Source organism: Triticum urartu, chromosome 7A (assembly GCF_056163025.1).
Source record: "Triticum urartu cultivar PI428250 chromosome 7A, HENAU_Tu73, whole genome shotgun sequence".
Lineage (NCBI taxonomy): Eukaryota > Viridiplantae > Streptophyta > Magnoliopsida > Poales > Poaceae > Triticum > Triticum urartu.
The window spans coordinates 639,826,076-639,844,623 of NC_141879.1; the positions used below are offsets into that span (position 1 = coordinate 639,826,076).

The following is an 18,548-nucleotide window of genomic DNA, read 5'->3' on the forward strand; positions in this document are numbered from 1 at the left end:
TTTATATTCTTCCCAGGGAAGGGGGGAGGAGGAGGGCTTGTGTGGTTAGGAGTACAGTCTTTCATGTGGCTGATTAAGAATGATGATTCTCAGGGCCGTCAACGTCTCCGGTGACGGAGCCATGATGGAAACGAGCCCCGGGCCAAGACTAGACGCCTGTATAATATCCCCAAGAGTACCACCGAGCTAATTTGAACTGCAATGTCTGACCTTCCTTTTATGTGAACTAAGCAACGTGTGGGTTCCCTAATCCTTAGCTCCCTCCCGTCTAAATGTAAATTTCTAGCTCGCGCAGTTTCCGTCAGGTATTTCAGATAAACAGGCAAATAGGCAACTCTCTTCTTTTTAATTAATCAATCATGTCTACATATAGAAAAAATCTAACTCCCTGCACAAACGCGTCCAAGAAACAGCCAAACACCAACCCAAAGACAAAGAAGAACCTAACCTAGCTACCGGCGACTCCAACATTCCATGAGCGCGTACAATACTATGACAATCTCTGCAATTCAAATCCCACAATTTTTTTTAACCATACGAAGCAGTGGGTCCCCCCCCCCCCCCCCCCCCCCCCCCGCCTCATTGAACCAAGCAGATGTTGTCTAGCTCCGCCAAACATCTGGGTCTGGAGGCTAGCTTGAAGCCTTCAAATCCCACGAAGAGTACCACTAGCAACATACTAAAAGTTGGATTGACAGTCATCTGCGATGGTCTAGTCACAATTCCGGCTTCTACACTGTAAATGTTGTTCATAATGTTGGAAAAATAACAATTGATAGCTCTTCGACAGAGATATTTTTAATATAACTTTGTTATAAATATTTGGTTTATTTAGTACTGAAAATACCACATGGCCTTCGTTCTATGGTTCTGGGTTGAAAAAAACTTTCCATGATAACTTGGGATGTGTTTTAAGCACCCCCCCCCCCCCTCCTCCTCCTTGATTTTCATTGACTCCTCATAATAGTAGTGGTTTCATATGACTCAAAACATAAGTAAACGAGTGTATGACATTAAACACGTTATCTTTGTAAAATATATTGCTCGCCTCTCTTCACTAGTTGGGACTTTCGGAGCAACTGGCTGATGCACGGATTCAATATGATATCCGAGCCATGAGGTCTTGAGTTCACGACCCTGCCAACATAGTATTAAAAAAAGTATTATGCGGCCTACATCGATCACGCAAGTACTAAAATGACCTATATATTGCCCGCATCTCTCCATCAGTTCAAACTTTTGAAACAACTGGCTGGTGCATGAATTCAATAGTCTTGCTTTACCCTTTTTTTGCTTAAGAGGTCTTCAACCACACTCCTTGCATTGTACAAGACTGAAAACATGTCCATACACACTAGTAGAAATATCCGTTCCCTAATATTAAAATACACTCTAGGAATATGAATATTGTTTCAATGCCTATATTCTTTTATTCACATTTCACATAACTTCAGTGGGTTTTATAGGAAGGACATCAATGCTTGACCAACATCAAATACAAGGTCATTCCACAAATGCCACATTTGCCGGTTGTTCCAACTGCACCATGAGGAGTAGCTAGTCTGGCCATGTTGCCACAAAGCAATTTTCCGTCGATACTTTTCAATCCAACTGAAGAGGTGCTCAGAAGTCTCTTGCCTTAATTTGTACATTCAACAACGTTGTGGAATCCATCCCCTTTCCTTGCCCGCATATGGAACACTTGGCGTTTATGATCGAACCTCACGCTTATGTTGCAGTTTGGTGCCTCTTATACAATTTTTCCCAACAAATACTCCCTCCGTTCCTAAATATTTATCTTTCTAGACATTTCAAATGACAACTACATACGGATGTATGTAGACATATTTCAGAGTGTAGATTCACTTATTTTGCTCCGTATGCAGTCATTTATTGAAATGCCTAGAAAGACAAGTATTTATGAACAGATGGAGTATATGTATATTTCGTTGCAAAAGTAGAGCACACAGATTTAAACTAGATAGACTTTTTATTATCTCCCCTTGTTGTTAGTCACATGGCGACTAGGGTACACTAGTAGAGATTTGTACATATAACTCAATCTGGTACCAAAACCACAATGAGAGTTGAAGAGCAAATCATAAGGGAGAGCCATAGGGATGGGGTAGGGGTAGATACAGTAACTCTTTTTTTATGCATGCCATAAATTGTCATATTTTTATTATGAAAACCACAAAAGCAAGTTTGTGCCCAATATGTTACAACCCTGTATTTTTTGTATCTTTTATGAACACACAATTGTGATTTTTTGCTAATGCAGACACGAGATTAATTGTATCCAAGTCCTAATTTTTACTTTGTCAATGGGGCTGAGGTTCAATGCTGCATCTCTACCCTCGAAAAAAGATAATGTTGCCCCTCAAATAGAGTTTACAGTTTTTGAAGCAAAAGTAGTTTATAAAACAAAGTAGTTAATGGTAGGTGAAGTCAAATCTCTACAAAGATTTATAACTAAGAAAAAACTAAAACTGTTGGATCTGGCAGAACTGGCGGTGCGTTTGTGGGTTGAGCCTGGCCCCTTGCAGGATATGGTAAAACTTTCTATCCATAAGAGCATCTCCAACAGAAGCGCTATATGAGCGCCGCGCGGTATAAAAACTGCTTTTAGCGTGCGCGGACCCGGTTTGGAATCTCCAGCAGCCGCACAAAAAGCGCGCGCGCTATAACTAATGCAGCGCGTGCATCAAAAAGGCAGCGCGCGCAGCATATTTAGTGCGCCCGGTCGCGCGCACTGCAAACTCTGGGCTGCTGCAGATGGGACCGCTTGATTGGGACCGTTGTACTCGCGCGCGCAGTATATTTTGCAGCGCTTGTTGGAGCAAACGTCTTCTAGCGTCCTAAAAAAATCTACTTGCGCGCTGTAAACCCGTTTTTTGGGCGCCGCGCATTGGGCGGCTGTTGGAGATGCTCTAAGACCAATCATGAATCAAGAGAATTTAGCGCCCTACCTGATACAGCCACTTTTCTTTAAAAATTCGCAATCTTTTCCAAAACATGCGTACCAAATCGCATTTGCTCATCCTAGACCCCAGAATGAAACAACTGTAGCACTATGATATTATCACTAGCCTTGCGGTAAAGGCTAAAGCCCGACAAGAAGCACCTAAAGGATAGGTATCTCCCACTGTCAGTTTAGTTTAAGCCATCTAGAATGCAGATCAAGGAAAGCAAGCGTACTATACGCATCAACAGCACTGATTAATCTGGAGCGGCGTAAAATACTGCTCGCCCAGAATCTTTGCACCGGGGATCGATCGACAGCAACGCAGCACGTGGACCATCAAAGCAGCACGGTGCGCCTTGGTGTTAACATTGACGGGAGTATTCTTATGGCGGCTTCCCAAGAATGTTTGCCGCCGTGCAAAGATGATGCTACCGGTGCTTAGTGTAGATTAACATAAGAAGATGCTACTTGGTGTAGTATGTAGGGGTACTAGGCTGCGTGGTGGTGGTGTCTGATGATAGACCATCATAGTCAATGGGTTTCAGAAGCGATGCAACGGCGTGGTGGGAACTGCAAAGGCTCGAGCCCTTTGCGGATCTGCTCTTGAATGGTGTTGTCGGTCACTGGTAGAGTGACAGTGTGGTGGCTTATCAGATCTTGAATACTGTTATCCTGTTGACCTCGTTGTTTATCTCGCAATGGAATCTTGTTGTGCGTAAATTGTTTGTGCGGCTCAGTGCTCTTGGCTGACACCACTGACTTTCAGTTTGCACCTCAAAGAGTGGATCGAGCAGTATTTCCTTTTTAGACCGAGGCAAAAGGCTTTGCCTCATCCGATAATTAAGGAGTTTAGGGTACGCAATACCGGTTTCATAACATAGCCCGTCAAAGGAAAACCACATACAGAATTACTCTCCGGGTACGGTCTTGCTCAAGCGCGTAACTCCCGCGGTGACCCATAGCTTGGCCTCATCTTCAATAAGTTTTAGGATGTGGAAAGACGCTGTTGATTTTTTCTTCTTCTGAAAACTCTAGCGTCTCTTTTGTTTCAGATGGTCAAACAGACAAGCATGATAAGAGAAGCCATCACCTTTTGATTTGTGGTATTTAGCCGGAACATGCCGGTCCGTTCATCTCAACTTGTCGAGTAAATAGCATAAAACTACTAGTTTACAGGTTAGGGTTCCAAAAAACTACCACTTTTTAAATTTTCTCAGAAAGCTACCAGACGCGCGGTCCGCTGTTTCAAAAAACCCAAACCCGCGGTGACTAGCGATTTAACCGTTTTTCTGACGGCCTGGGCCCATCTGTCAGCCCACGTGGCCACGCGCGCTCACGGCGCGGCAGTTGACGGTCGTTAGCCGACCGGCCCGGTCAGAACTGGGGTAAATATACCCGCTCGGTCGGTCGGGATCACACGCTCGCTCACTCTCTCGTGCTCGCTCACTCCCCTGCTCCCAGTCCCCTGCTCCAGTACGAGCTCGCCGCCGCGCGCCGTCTTCGAGGCCGGTGGCCGTCGACCTTCTTGCTGCAATGCCTTCCTGGAACGACGAGGAAACCAGCTCGGAGGAGGAGTGCGAGGTTGTCAGCATGGACATGGGACTTATGGTAAGTTCTTTGCCACCTAGGGTTAGGGTTAGGGTTAGGTGCTAGTAGCTTAGGCTTCAGCCATGGATGTTGCTTAGTGTAGTGTTGTTGTTGTGTGTGTGATACTGTTCTTGATTAGTGAGGGTGGGGTTTGATTGTAGGATTGAGGTAACCTAGGGTTCATCTCTGTACAGTGTTATGGTTCATGCTGATTTGGGGATTTAATGAACAGTGCAAGTTGATTCTGGTATTGAGTGCAGATTGAAACCAGTGTTTGTTGGTTATTATGGTTGTAGGAGGAACCAGACACCACTGTGGAGCCCCTTTTCTGTGGCCAACTTGAGCTTGCTCATCCCAAATGCATTCTGCACCAACTGAGGCCTATTAAGCGTGTTGCTTTTGAAGGGCCTGTAACAGGGAGGCGTTTCTATGGCTGCCCAGTCTAGGTTAGATGCCAATTAAGTTTTTTGCTATGGATGTTCAGTGATGTTTGATATGATGCAGCAGTTTGTTTGATATGACAGACACATATATATTTTTGTCACTTTGGAAACTTAATCATGGCATTGTAATAACTTATCATATCTCATTTATGTTATTAATAGTTAGAAAATCTTAAGTTTATCAAGTTAATCATGGAATTGAAATAAGGTACTAGTCCTTTTGTAATAACTTATCACATTTACAAATGCAGGAAAATGGTGTGAATTGTGGTATTGTAGAGTGGGTTGATGGGCCTTGGCCAACTGTTCTTCAGAGATGTTTGTGCAAGCTATGGGAGATGTTCCATGAGCAGAACTTTGGAAGGGTACATGACAAGGAAAAGTTTGAGAAGGAGTTGGCCAGGCTTAAGAGTGAGCATGAAAGGGAGTTGGCCAAGCTTAGGACTGAAAATGACAAGCTTTGCATTGAGTACACCAAGCTTGTTTATGATGTATCCAAGATATTTGATTGGCAGGATGGTAGGGTGGACAAGTAGGTGTACCAGAAACAAGTGGAGGAGGAAGAACTTGAGAAGAAGAAGAAGGAGCTAGAGGAGAAAGCCATGTTGGAGGTGCAGATGGTGGCCGCCTGCTGGATCAGCGTGGATGCGCTTCGCCACTGCCCTGGCCGCGTGGATTTCCGGATCTGAGCTCGCCGGATCCACAGGAGCCGCGGGCGGTGATGGCTGCTGCGACCGCTGCGCCGGGAAGCTCGAGCTGCCTAGCCATTTGTCCACCTCTGACTGTCCACTGCCCTCCTGGCCGGTGCCGCCTTGGCTCAATAGCTCGCCGCCGACGACATTTGGCTGTGCCGCCGCCATCGCCCACCTAGGTCACTGCGGGGGAGAGGAGGGGGAGAGGAGGGGGAGTGAGAGAGTGTGTGGCCCGACCGCCTACTTTGGTTCCGACCGGACCGCGTCGGCTAACGACCGTTAACTGCCGCGTCGTGAGCGCGCGTGGCCACGTGGGCTGACAGATGGGCCCAATCCGTCAGAAAAACGGTTAAATCGCTAGTCACCATGGGTTTGGGTTTTTTGAAACAGCGGACCGCGCGTTTGGTATCTTTCTAAGAAAAATTAAAAAATGATAGTTTTTTGAAACCTTAGCCTGTAAACTAGTAGTTTTATGCTATTTACTCCAACTTGTCAAGTGCTTGAGGCCCGAGCCAATCTTTGACCATCCTCCAAATTCACAGCGTGAACCGGCATTTACGGAATAGGTGAGTCTCATTGGCCTCTTGCACGTGGTGCAAGACCACAATTCTCCCATCTATTTTTTGCTGCAGTCTATCCGCCGTCCAGATACGTATTATTTGTGCGGCTCACTGCTCTTGGTTGACACTACTCGCTTTCAGTTTGGGCCTCAGAGAGTGGACAGGAGCAGCAGTACGCACCAGCTCAGGCTCAGCTCCAACGGCGAAAGGCACAACAATCGGAGAGGCTGAACAGTCGGAAAAAAAGGAGCGTTCAGTTCAGCAGAACCATCATATGTAAGACGTGGCACCATATAAAAATGTGGCTGTACGTAGAGCCAGAATGCGCCACGACCATGTTTGGTTTTTTAGGCTTAGGATAAGAGACGGCGCTCCATTGTTACTGTCGGTACAGGTTTATGGACCACCTTACCTGTACTTTCATGCTTCTAATCTTCTCTGTTTAATTAACTTGTTTTATTGCTCCAAAGATGGCCATATGCTAGTGGTATCACCAGCTCCAGCAGATCTAGCAGAGTCATTTGGTTGGCTGGATGAACTGCTTGCTGAGGCGGAAGAATTGCTCGTCGTGCAGTGCTCGCGTACGTACGTGCCTACGGGAGCAACAGGCCAGCAGTTAACGCTGTGTGCTGACGATGGGGTCAGCGAACAGATGAAACCTCTGAACCTATTCCCCCTTTCTCTCTGAACCTGAACTCCGGCCGGTTGCTTTCTGTCTCTTCACAAACCTAAGATCGGATCGTAGCACTCTTGCCGCTATCGTTCGGCACGCGCCCTGCATGCCGAACGCAGGTGCAGTCTGGTTCGGTCTCCGAGCTGGTGCGGCCGTCGGTGGCGGACTCGGAAACACGGCCCGCCCTACCGGAGACGGAGTCGGAGTGTCGGACACCCCCATACAGCCGGCCGGGTATAAGTCCATGTACATGACCCAGCCTCCCCTCCATCGACAACAAGGATCGCTCGACAAAATCGCACACGCACGCACAGGAAGGTAGGGAGAGCGATGGCGACGGCGACGGCGCTTCGACACGCGGCGACGAGGCTGGGCGGCGGCGCATGGGCGAAGCTACTGCCAAGGAGGCTCGTCCACGGCGGCGCAAGACCCGCCGCGGCGGACGGCAAGGCCCGCGCCCTGAACCTGATCAAGCAGAAGAGGGAGGAGCTGTTCGACCTGATCGCCGACACGGAGCGGCGGTACGACACGCGGCTCACCAAGGAGGGGTTCCAGAACGCCCGGATGCTCCAGCAGCTCGCCGTGCAGATCGAGCCCAGGCCCAACGACCCGCTCTGGTACGTCACGCGCCCCTCGACCAAAGCATGGATACGCTCGATCGCCGGCTGATCTCCTTCCCTTCTTTGTGACGGCTGGAGGAAGAAGAAGAAGAATTTCTTTTGGATTTGCTGATATGAATTTCGTTGCAGGCGCTCGAAGCGGTTTTCGAAGCTGACCAACGATTTCCTGGGGTGGGCGGGGGCTTGCGTGGCGGGCTACATGCTCACGAAGGAATGGCTTCGTTCCGATAAGGAGGCGGCGCAGGAGAAGATGGCAGATTCCGCATGTGTAGTTAGCAATAACTGAAGCATTGCTTGATCATAGTACTTCCCCAATGTGGACTAACAGCGCCCAATCTATGCTCGTAGAATTCAGTAAATGTCGACCGTCGTTTCATCTTGGACGGTTCGTTCAGAGATGCAGTAAAGGAACGCATAACTCTATTTCAGTTTGCATGTGCTAGAGAGATTTAGTTGATAGGTTCATTTTCTTGCGTGTTTGGTTGATGCAAAACAGAACTTGCAGTTTTTAACTGCGTGGGATTCTGTACTCTGTTATGGTTGATCGAAATTGTATTGCCTTTTGTTCTAACTTCTAATTAATACACATTAAAGCTGCTAGCTTTACCCAAGTTGTCAAACAAAAACATCAGCCAAATAAGCCAACAAGTTAATATTTATTTATGCAATAAGGCGCTTGTGCCATGAATTCTGGCTTTTATACCTGCGCCGAATAGGCTATTATGTAATCAAAACAATCTTGTTGGTCATTTTTTTTTGAGAAGCAAGAGTAGGAAACTACTCTGCAGGGGAGACAAATTCAGCTATCATCAACTGCTGTAGCTCTTCTGGCACGTCGGAGACTTTCACATTAGAGCTTGCAAACATTGCAAGAGCTTGCTTAATGTCCTTAATCAGAGCGAAACACTGGGACCGATCCCCCCCCCCCCCCCCCCCCGGGCTTCCAGCTCTTGTACGATTAGTTCCAAGATCAATGGACCTCTATAGTATTTTGCTAGCGAACGCAGTCCAGCAAGAGCAGCTTTTGCCTCGGCCTCCTCGACAGTTTGGCTGGGGTCAGATTTCTGCTGATTGACACGACCACATGTCCAGCCCTATCCCTTGCGACTGCACCTGCAGCAGAGACACCAGATTCAGACTGGAAGGCAACATCTGTATTCAGCTTCACAACATCTCCTACTGGAACCGACCACTTCGAGCATTGTGTCGTATGACATGAGGGGCTACTCCCTGCATTCTTGCTGAACCCATCCCCTGCCACCGCCACCTTTTGTAGATCTTCGGCATACTTCCTCAGAAAAATCACAAAACTCATGACTGACTCCCTGCCATTGTGTCTTAGCGTATCCTCTCTCAAGTGCCAACATCTCCAAAACAGCAGCAACAGTTTTGCTCGCATATCCTCTGGTTCCGTGTCCAAGAGCACTTGCAACCAATCATTCCCGGTGTTCCTAAAGGATTTCTCTGCAGGTAAGGGCCACTCTTTCCTCATAGCATCACGAAGAGCCCTGCTCTTTGTGCAAGTGATCACGGCGTGAAATTCATCTTCCTCTCCATTGCCGCGGATACTGCAGGTAGGTTCTAGCTCTAATGTTCTCTTAAACTTGTTTCTCTTTGTGGCCAGGGTATTTGTGGCGACTCTTCATCCAAAAATCCTCACCTTCTCGGGCACCTTAGCTTTCCAAATGAGATCCCAAATGTTACGATCCCCAGCCTCTCCGTTCGAACACGAGGGATTTGTTTGGACACTTTGACTATAGAAGGCTGCAAGCTTGTACGCACTCCTGACCGAAAAGATACCATTCTTCTCAAAATGCCATGCAATGCAATCTTTTGTGTCTGTGTTCGGAATGGGGATTTTGCATATTTCCTCTGCATCAAAACTGTGAAAAATTTGGCGGATTAGGTTCACATTCCATTCCTTCCTCTTTGTGTCCATAAGTTGGTTAACCCAACGCAGCCTAGACCTTTTAATAAACGCAGCCGATTTGAGACCTTCTTTCCTTGGTATCCATTGGTCCCGCTTGATCTAAATACTCTTTCCATCCCCCACTCTCCAGATTAAACCTTTTTTCAGCAACTCCAAACCGAATTCTATGGCTCTCCATACCGGAGACGCATCCGAGGCAAAAACAGTATCCAGAAGCTCACCATTGGGGCAATATTTAGATTTCAAAACTCTCGCGCAAAGGCCATCTGGATTCTGAATTAGCCTCCAGCCCTGTTTGGCTAGGAGCGCCTGGTTAAATAGGTGCATGTCTCTGAATCCAATGCCCCCATCACGCTTGGGCTTAATCATGCGCTCCCATGCCATCCAGTGTACCTTTCTCTGTCCTTCTTCGTCCTCCCACCAAAAGTCTCTAATCATTCTCTCATACTTTTCACAGAAGCCCTTTGAGAACATAAACACACTCATTGCGAAGGTAGGAAGTGCTTGGACTATGGATTTGACGTGAACCTCCTTGGCCGCATAAGACATGAATCTTTCTGAATAATCGTTGCAACGCTTTCCCAATCTATCCATGATGGGCTGGAACTGTTCATCCTTCATCCTCCCTTCCGGGGTAGGAAAACCTAGGTATTTGCTCTCAAATACATCTGATTGTACACCGAGTACAACCTTAATCCCTTCTCTGACTTCGGCAGGGCATTTCTCACTGAATAGGAGCGAGCATTTGCTTGCACTTAGCAGTTGACCCGTGCACTTTTGGAATAAGTCCAGAACCTTCTTAATTGTCTCGGCTTGCTCAATGGAGGGCTTGAAGAAGAGCAGGATGTCATCTGCGAAGAGAAGGTTAGATACACCTGGGCTATTGCGGACAATCTTGATGGGGTTTAAGCTGCCAGCCGTGATCTCTCGGTTTATGAGGTTTACCAGTCCCTCGGCCACAAAAAGAAAAAGGTAAGGACTAAGGGGATCTCCTTGTCGTAGTCCTCTGGATGGATCAAAGGGTTCTAGCAGTTCGCCGTTGCATCTAACTGAGTATCTTACCGATCGAACACACTGCATCACCTAGCTTGTCCATTTATTGCAGAAACCAGTCTTTAGTAGCACTCCTTCAAGAAAACCCCAATCCACTCTATCATATGCTTTGGCCAAATCCAGTTTGTATGCACAGTAGGTGTCTCTTGCGTTTCTGCTGTGCTGAATCTTGTGGAAGCACTCAAAAGCAATGATGGCGTTGTCAGTGATGAGTCTGCCCGGAATGAACGCACTTTGAGTCTCTGAAATGATTTTGTCCAGCATAGGCCCTAGTCGATTCACCAGGCACTTCGACACCACCTTATAGATGACATTACATAAACTGATCGGTCGGTAGTCTTTCAAGGTCTGGGGGTTCTTTCCTTTTGGAATGAGCACAATAACCGTGTCATTTGTACCCTCGAGTAGCACACCGCGCTCAAAGAAATCTAACACTCCTCTTGTCACATCATCCTTGAGCACTGCCCAATTTCTTTGATAAAATCGGGCTGGAAATCCATCTGGCCCGGTGCCTTAAGGGGTCCAATTTGAAACAATGCCTCGCTGATTTCCGTAGCAGAGAAGGGTTTTGTTAGCGTCTCGTTCATGTCCTGTGTCACCTTTGCCGCAAAGAGTTCCAATAATTTGTGTGGATTCACCCCCACCTCCTTCTTGTATAGTTCTCTGAAAAAAGACCTGGACATATCTTCCAAACCGGCCTTATCCTCCACCCAAACACCACTGGAATCTTTCAGTTTTATAATGTCATTCGTTTTCTTCCTCCAGGTCGCTTTCCTCTGAAACCACTTAGTATTTCGATCTCCTTCCCTAATAAAAGTTACTCTTGATCTCTGTCTCCACATGATTTCCTCTCATAGTAGAAGTTCATCAAGCTCTTTTGATAGTTTATTTACCTCATATTGTTGCTCGTGGGAGTTAGGGAGGCTCCATAATACACTTAACTTTCTCCTGATCTCTGCTGTTTGTTTGATTACCGAGCCAAAATCCTTCTGTGCCCAGTTCCTCAAATCCTTCTGCATAGCCATTAGCTTTTCCCCAACCCGCTTCAAATTCCTAGTAGGGCCCCCTCTCCTCCACGAGTCCTCTATCGCAGGTTGGAGTGTGTTCACACGTTCCCACATCTGTTCATATCTAAACTTTTTTGCACCACTACCTGCTTTCGGTCTCCACTTCCGTCTCTGTCCAAGCCGTAGGAGAATGGGCAAATGATCTGAACGTGATGAACAAATGTGCTCCAGTGTGGCGTTCCTGAAGTGATCAGACCAGTCCGGAGATGCAACCGCTCGATCCAGACGAGCCCGTACACTGTTTCTTCCATCTTGTTTATTATTAAAGGTCCAAACTGGACCTCTAAATCCCAGATCGAACAAATTACAGTCAGCGAGAGCCGCACAGAAATTTTCCATATATCTCTCTGATCTTTTTGAGGCCTAGATGTGTTCAGATTGCCACATGGTTTCGTTAAAATCACCGATCATGAGCCACGACAAATTAGCTGTGTCCTTTATCCTCCGTAACAATGTCCACATGTGGTGTCGTTCGTGGGCCTTCGGTTCCCCGTACACAAAAGTTGCACGCCATTGAAATCCAAGAGGGCTCAACCGAATCAACACATCGATGTATCTCGCCCCCACGGCAATCTTCTTTATTTCAATATTTTCATCATAAAATAGGGCAATGCCGGCACCTTTCCCAATGCCGGGTTGCGCGATACAGTGACGAAGGCCTAGCCTCCACTTTAAGTTTTTGACATACTTATTGTTTTGCCGAGTTTCGGAGAGGTAAACGAGCTTGTATGTGTGCACGAGACACACGAGCTCTTGAACTGTGCGAGGTTGCCCGAGGCCTCGACAGTTCCAACTTAGGAGCGTCATGGCTCCTGGCGGCTGCCTTCCTCGGCGTCCGCCAGTTGCGGTCATCTCTTTTTTCAATGCAAGTTTGCACACTCTACGTGGTCAGTCATCCAAATAGAGTCCAATTTGTATTCGTCCACAAGTGTTGCCAATATTTTTGGTCATTGGTTGGACGGCATTTCAAATAGGTTCAAAAATCTAATTCGGGTGGGAGCATATGCCTTATTATGGGCACTCTGGCTATGTAGGAATGATTTTATTTTCGAGGGCAAAAACACCTCTCCTTTGCAGGTTATTTTCCGATGTACGCACTCGCTTCGTACGTGGTCTACACTACACCGAACAAAGTATCAACCGCTATTCAAGACGGTGTGTACGCGGTTGGAGCGGGTGGCCAGGGAGGTCTTCACTCAGCATGGGTGCCAACATAATCTACGGATAGCCGCACCAACTCCTTCGACATAGGCGGACAGTCGGTCCTATATGATCCTACTGTTGCTGATATGTCGCTTTTTTATGTTCTTTCAATTTGTTTTTGTTTGGCTATGTGCATTTTAGTTATGCAAAGGCCGGGTGATGCTCATTATATTTTGTATCCGCTTGATGTTACATTTTGAGTCAATTAGAATGCCCTTTATCAGAAAAAATTGTAAAACGAGAGGCTGGAAGCGCATGCCGGGGCAGGGGCGCATTGCGTGTTTATATAGGCCAGACATGCGGCTAAGATTACAAAGGAGGTTAGGGATAGGTTAGGTGTGGATTGATCTCCAAGCTAAGCTAACTACCAAGATCTAATCACAACAACCTAACCTATCCTAACTACAACACGCACGCCACATATCTAGCCGGCACAGTTTACAACATAGCGTGGCAAGGCATACAATGATGTTTAACACTCCCCCTCAATCACAACTATCTAAGTTGAGATTGCGTCGAAAGACCTCCAGCTGCCGCAGCGATAATGGTTTAGTAAAGCCATCTGCTACTTGATCATGAGTAGGTACAAATTGAATATTCAAAAGCTTGTCAGCAACTCTTTCACGAACAAAATGATAATCAATCTCAATGTGCTTTGTTCTAGCATGAAAGACAGGATTGGCAGAGAGATAAGTAGCTCCAAGATTGTCACACCACAGTGAGGCAGCAGGCAAATGACGAATACCCAATTCTGTCAGCATATTTTGAACCCAAATAATCTCAGCAGTGGCATTTGCTAAGGCCTTGTACTCAGCTTTTGTGCTTGACCTGGACACAGTGGCTTGCTTACGTGCACTCCAAGAAATCAGATTGCCACCAAAGAATACTGCAAAACCTCCAGTGGACCGCCGATCATCAGGACAACCTGCCCAGTCTGCATCTGAAAATGCACTAACAAGTGTAGAGTCTGACTTGGAAAGTTTGAGACCATGGCTCTTGGTTGCCTAAAGGTACCAAAGAATTCTTTTTACTGCTGTCCAATGAGTGCTAGTGGGTGCATGGAGAAACTGGCATACTTTGTTGACTGAAAAACATATATCTGGCCTGGTTAAAGTCAAATATTGCAAAGCTCCTACCACACTTCTGTACCTGGTGGAGTCCTCGGCTCCAAGTACCTCTCCATCATAAAGAGACAACTTCTCTGAAGTGGACAACGGGGTTGGAGAGGGTTTGCAACCTTTCATGCGTACTCGCTCAAGGATATCTTGTACATATTTTTCTTGGGACAGAAAGATTCCACGAGCCACATGCTTCACCTCGATGCCAAGAAAAAAGTGAAGAGTACCCAAATCCTTGAGAGCAAAATCCATGCGCAGATCCTGAAGAAGAGAATCAACTACCCTAACGGAGGAGCTGGTGACAATAATATCATCAACATAAATAAGCATAAAAATGGTCACTCCATGCCGATGATAAAAAATCAGTGAGTTATCCCCCTTGGAAGCAGCAAAACCAAGAGACTGTAACTTGGAGTACAGGCGATAATACCAGGCTCTGGGTGCTTGTTTCAAACCATAGATTGCTTTGTCAAGCTTGCAGACATGTCGTGGTAAAGCTAAATTTTCATACCCAGGAGGCTGCCTCATAAACACCTCTTCTTCCAGAACACCATGCAAAAACGCGTTCTTTACATCTAGTTGTCGCATGCACCAGTTTCTAGATATTGCAGCTGAAAGAATCAACCTAATGGTAGCAGCTTTTACCACAGGGCTAAAAGTATCCTCGTAATCAATCCCGTACCTTTGCTTAAAGCCTTTTGCCATAAGGCGTGCCTTGTACCTGTCAATCGTGCCATCAGACTTGCGTTTTACCTTGTAAACCCACTTGCAATCGATCACATTTCTCCCTCTGACCGGTGGAACCAAGTGCCATGTCTTGTTTGCTACGAGGGCTGAAAATTCTTCGTCCATAGCCTGCTTCCACTTGGAGTCAGCAAGAGCATCATGCAGATTCTTGGGTTCACCTGTGGCACAAAAAGAACCCCAACGAACACAACCATCTTTATATACCTTAGGCTTGGTAATACCACTTTGTGACCGGGTATGTGATCGGGCAGGAGGCGGCTGAGGTGGTTGAGCTTGCTCAAGTTGTAGACGATTTTGCATGGAGGAGACCACGGAGTCAGATGCAGAAAATCCCGAAGCGCCCTCTTGCGGCAACCCAGGCTGATCCGGTGCGGCAGCCGATGGCGAACTGCCACTTGGCAGTTCTGGAGCGGCCACATCCCTCGAGGAAGATCGCGCCATGTCAGAGTCCGTGCGCCTCGCCTCGTGAGGGCCAGGTGGACCCCGCCCAGCCGGGCTGACCGACCCACCAGGAGACCGCACGCCCTCCCAGGCCGGGGACAGCGCGATAGTGCACCTGGCGGGCCCACTAGAGGAGAGCGGGACAGGGCGCCCGCCTGGCCGCCTGTCTGTCGGCGCGGATCCCGGCGAGGATTCACCTGACGCTGCTGCGGGCGCGGATCCCGCTGCCGATTCGCCTGGCGCGGCTGCAGCAGTGGATCCCGAGGCCGCCGGATCTTCTGTGGCTGTATCAGAATCCCCAGGGTGCTGCATAAAATCATAAGAATTTTCACCAAAGTCTTCAATATTTTGCTGCCCTGTTTCCTGCACACTTTCAGCTGGGTCATTAGCATTGGACAAGGACATATTATCAGCAGTAAAATCAGCTCCCCCTTGAGCAAAAGAAGGAGACGGCAAGAGGTGAGAGGGCAGGAGAAGCAATTCTTTGCGAAGTTGAGCGCCGACATTTGAATGGAGACTTGCGAAAGGAAAAACTTGCTCATCAAAAATGACATCACGGGACACATACACATGACCAGAAGAGATATCAAGGCATTTGTAACCTTTATGAAGGGTATTGTACCCTAGTAAGGCACATTGCTTGGACCTAAATTCAAGCTTGTGCTTGTTAAAAGGGCGCAAGTTTGGCCAGACGGCACACCCAAAAATGCGGAGAAAAGAGTAGTTGGGCTTGGTGCCAAAGAGTCGTTCTAGAGGTGTTTGGTTCTTGATAACTCTGCCGGGGATACGGTTAATAAGATAGACCGCAGTGAGAAACGCTTCGTCCCAAAATTTAAGTGGCATAAATCCATGAGCAAGTAAAGAGAGACCAACTTCTACGATGTGCCTATGTTTTCTTTTTGTGGAGCCGTTCTGCTGATGAGCATGCGGACAAGAAACGTGGTGTGTGATGCCAATGTGCTCAAAAAATGAGCTCAACCGTTGGTACTCCCCACCCCAATCGGTTTGCATGGCAATGATTTTACGATCAAAGAGACGTTCAACATGAGCTTGGAAAAGGCGAAATTTGACATCAGATTTATTTTTGAGCAAATATATCCAGCTAAACTTGCTAAAATCATCGATAAAACTGACATAGTATTTCTGCCTTCCTACAGAGACGGGTCCAGGACCCCAAACATCTGAAAAAATCAGTTCTAAAGGAGCTGTGGATTCACTAGTTGAACGAGAACAAGGTAACTGATGGCTCTTGGCCATCTGACATGCATCACATGAAGGAAATATGCCCTAGAGGCAATAATAAAGTTATTATTTATTTCCTTATATCATGATAAATGTTTATTATTCATGCTAGAATTGTATTAACCGGAAACATAATACATGTGTGAATACATAGACAAACAGAGTGTCACTAGTATGCCTCTACTAGACTAGCTCGTTAATCAAAGATGGTTATGTTTCCTAACCATGAACAAAGAGTTGTTGTTTGATTAACGGTATCACATCATTAGGTGAATGATCTGATTGACATGACCCATTCCATTAGCTTAGCACCCGATCGTTTAGTATGTTGCTATTGCTTTCTTCATGACTTATACATGTTCCTATGACTATGAGATTATGCAACAAAGTTTGCCGGAGGAACACTTTGTGTGCTACCAAACATCACAACGTAAATGGGTGATTATAAAGGTGCTCTACAGGTGTCTCCAAAGGTACATGTTGGGTTGGCGTATTTCGAGATTAAGATTTGTCACTCCGATTGTCGGAGAGGTATCGCTGGGCCCTCTCGGTAATGCACATCACATAAGCCTTGCAAGCATTGCAACTAATGAGTTAGTTGTGAGATGATGTATTACGGAACGAGTAAAGAGACTTGCCGGTAACGAGATTGAACTAGGTATTGAGATACCGACGATCGAATCTCGGGCAAGTAACATACCGATGACAAAGGGAACAACGTATGTTGTTATGCAGTCTGACTGATAAAAGATCTTCGTAGAATATGTAGGAGCCAATATGAGCATCCAGGTTCCGCTATTGGTTATTGACCGGAGATGTGTCTCGGTCATGTCTACATTGTTCTCGAACCCGTAGGGTCCGCACGCTTAAGGTTTCGATGACAGTTATATTATGAGTTTATGAGTTTTGATGTACCGAAGTTTGTTCGGAGTCCCGGATGTGATCACGGACATGACGAGGAGTCTCGAAATGGTCGAGACATAAAGATTGATATATTGGAAGCCTATATTTGGATATCGGAAGTGTTCCGGGTGAAATCGGGATTTTACCGGAGTACCGGGAGGTTACCGGAACCCCCCGGGAGGTATATGGGCTTTAGTGGGCTTTAGTGGAAGAGAGGAGAGGTGGCCAGAGCTGGGCCGTGCGCCCCTCCCCCCTAGTCCGAATAGGACAAGGAGAGGGGGCCGACGCCCCCCTTCCTTCTCTCTCTCCTCTTTTCCCCCTCCCGAATCCTATTCCAACTAGGAAAGGGGGGAATCCTACTCCCGGAGGGAGTAGGACTCCTCCTGGCACGCCCTATCCTGGCCGGCCGCACCCCCCCCCCTTGATCCTTTATATACGGAGGCAAAGGACACCCCTAGACACACAAGTTGATCCACGTGATCATATTCTTAGCCGTGTGCGGTGCCCCCTTCCACTATAGTCCTCGATAATATTGCAGCGGTGCTTAGGCGAAGCCCTGCGACGGTAGTACATCAAGATTCGTGCTGACAGAACTCTTCCCCGACACTTTGCTGGATCGGAGTCCGGGGATCGTCATCGAGCTGAACGTGTGCTAGAACTCGGAGGTGTCGTAGTTTCGGTGCTTGATCGGTCGGGCCATGAAGACATACGACTACATCAACCACGTTGTGCTAACGCTTCCGTTGTCGATCTACAAGGGTACATAGATCACACTCTCCCCTCTCGTTGCTATGCATCACCATGATCTTGCGTGTGCGTAGGAATTTTTTTGAAATTACTACGAAACCCAACAGTGGCATCCGAGCCTAGGTTTTATGTGTTGATGTTATATGCACGAGTAGAACACAAGTGAGTTGTGGGCGATATAAGTCATACTGCTTACCAGCATGTCATACTTTGGTTCGGCGGTATTGTTGGACGAAGCGGCCCGGACTGACATTACGCGTACGCTTACGCGAGACCGGTTCTCCCGACGTGCTTTGCACAAAGGTGGCTAGCGGGTGACAGTTTCTCCAACTTTAGTTGAACCAAGTGTGGCTATGCCCGGTCCTTGCGAAGGTTAAAACAACACCAACTTGACAAACTATCGTTGTGGTTTTGATGCGTAGGTAAGATTGGTTCTTGCTTAAGCCCGTAGCAGCCACGTAAAACATGCAACAACAAAGTAGAGGACGTCTAACTTGTTTTTGCAGGGCATGTTGTGATGTGATATGGTCAAGACATGATGCTAAATTTTATTGTAT

The 18,548-nt window shown here is 47.0% G+C and overlaps 1 protein-coding gene across 1 annotated transcript; it reads left to right on the plus strand.

Moving 5' to 3' along the window:
* The first annotated feature begins 6,786 nt into the window (after positions 1 to 6,786).
* Positions 6,787 to 8,084, plus strand: LOC125524423 (uncharacterized). Its single transcript, XM_048689478.2, has 2 exons — positions 6,787 to 7,537; positions 7,670 to 8,084. Exons 1-2 carry the CDS (start codon positions 7,251 to 7,253, stop codon positions 7,824 to 7,826), a joined length of 444 nt encoding a protein of 147 aa, XP_048545435.1. The 5' UTR covers positions 6,787 to 7,250; the 3' UTR covers positions 7,827 to 8,084.
* The last annotated feature ends 10,464 nt before the right edge of the window (positions 8,085 to 18,548 follow it).

Excerpts from the sequence above, each read along its gene's own strand:
- LOC125524423 (XM_048689478.2), top strand. The coding sequence starts at position 7,251 with ATGGCGACGGCGACGGCGCTTCGACACGCGGCGACGAGGCTGGGCGGC. Across the intron at positions 7,538-7,669 it reads AGGCCCAACGACCCGCTCTG|GCGCTCGAAGCGGTTTTCGA; the intron begins GTACGTCACGCG and ends ATTTCGTTGCAG.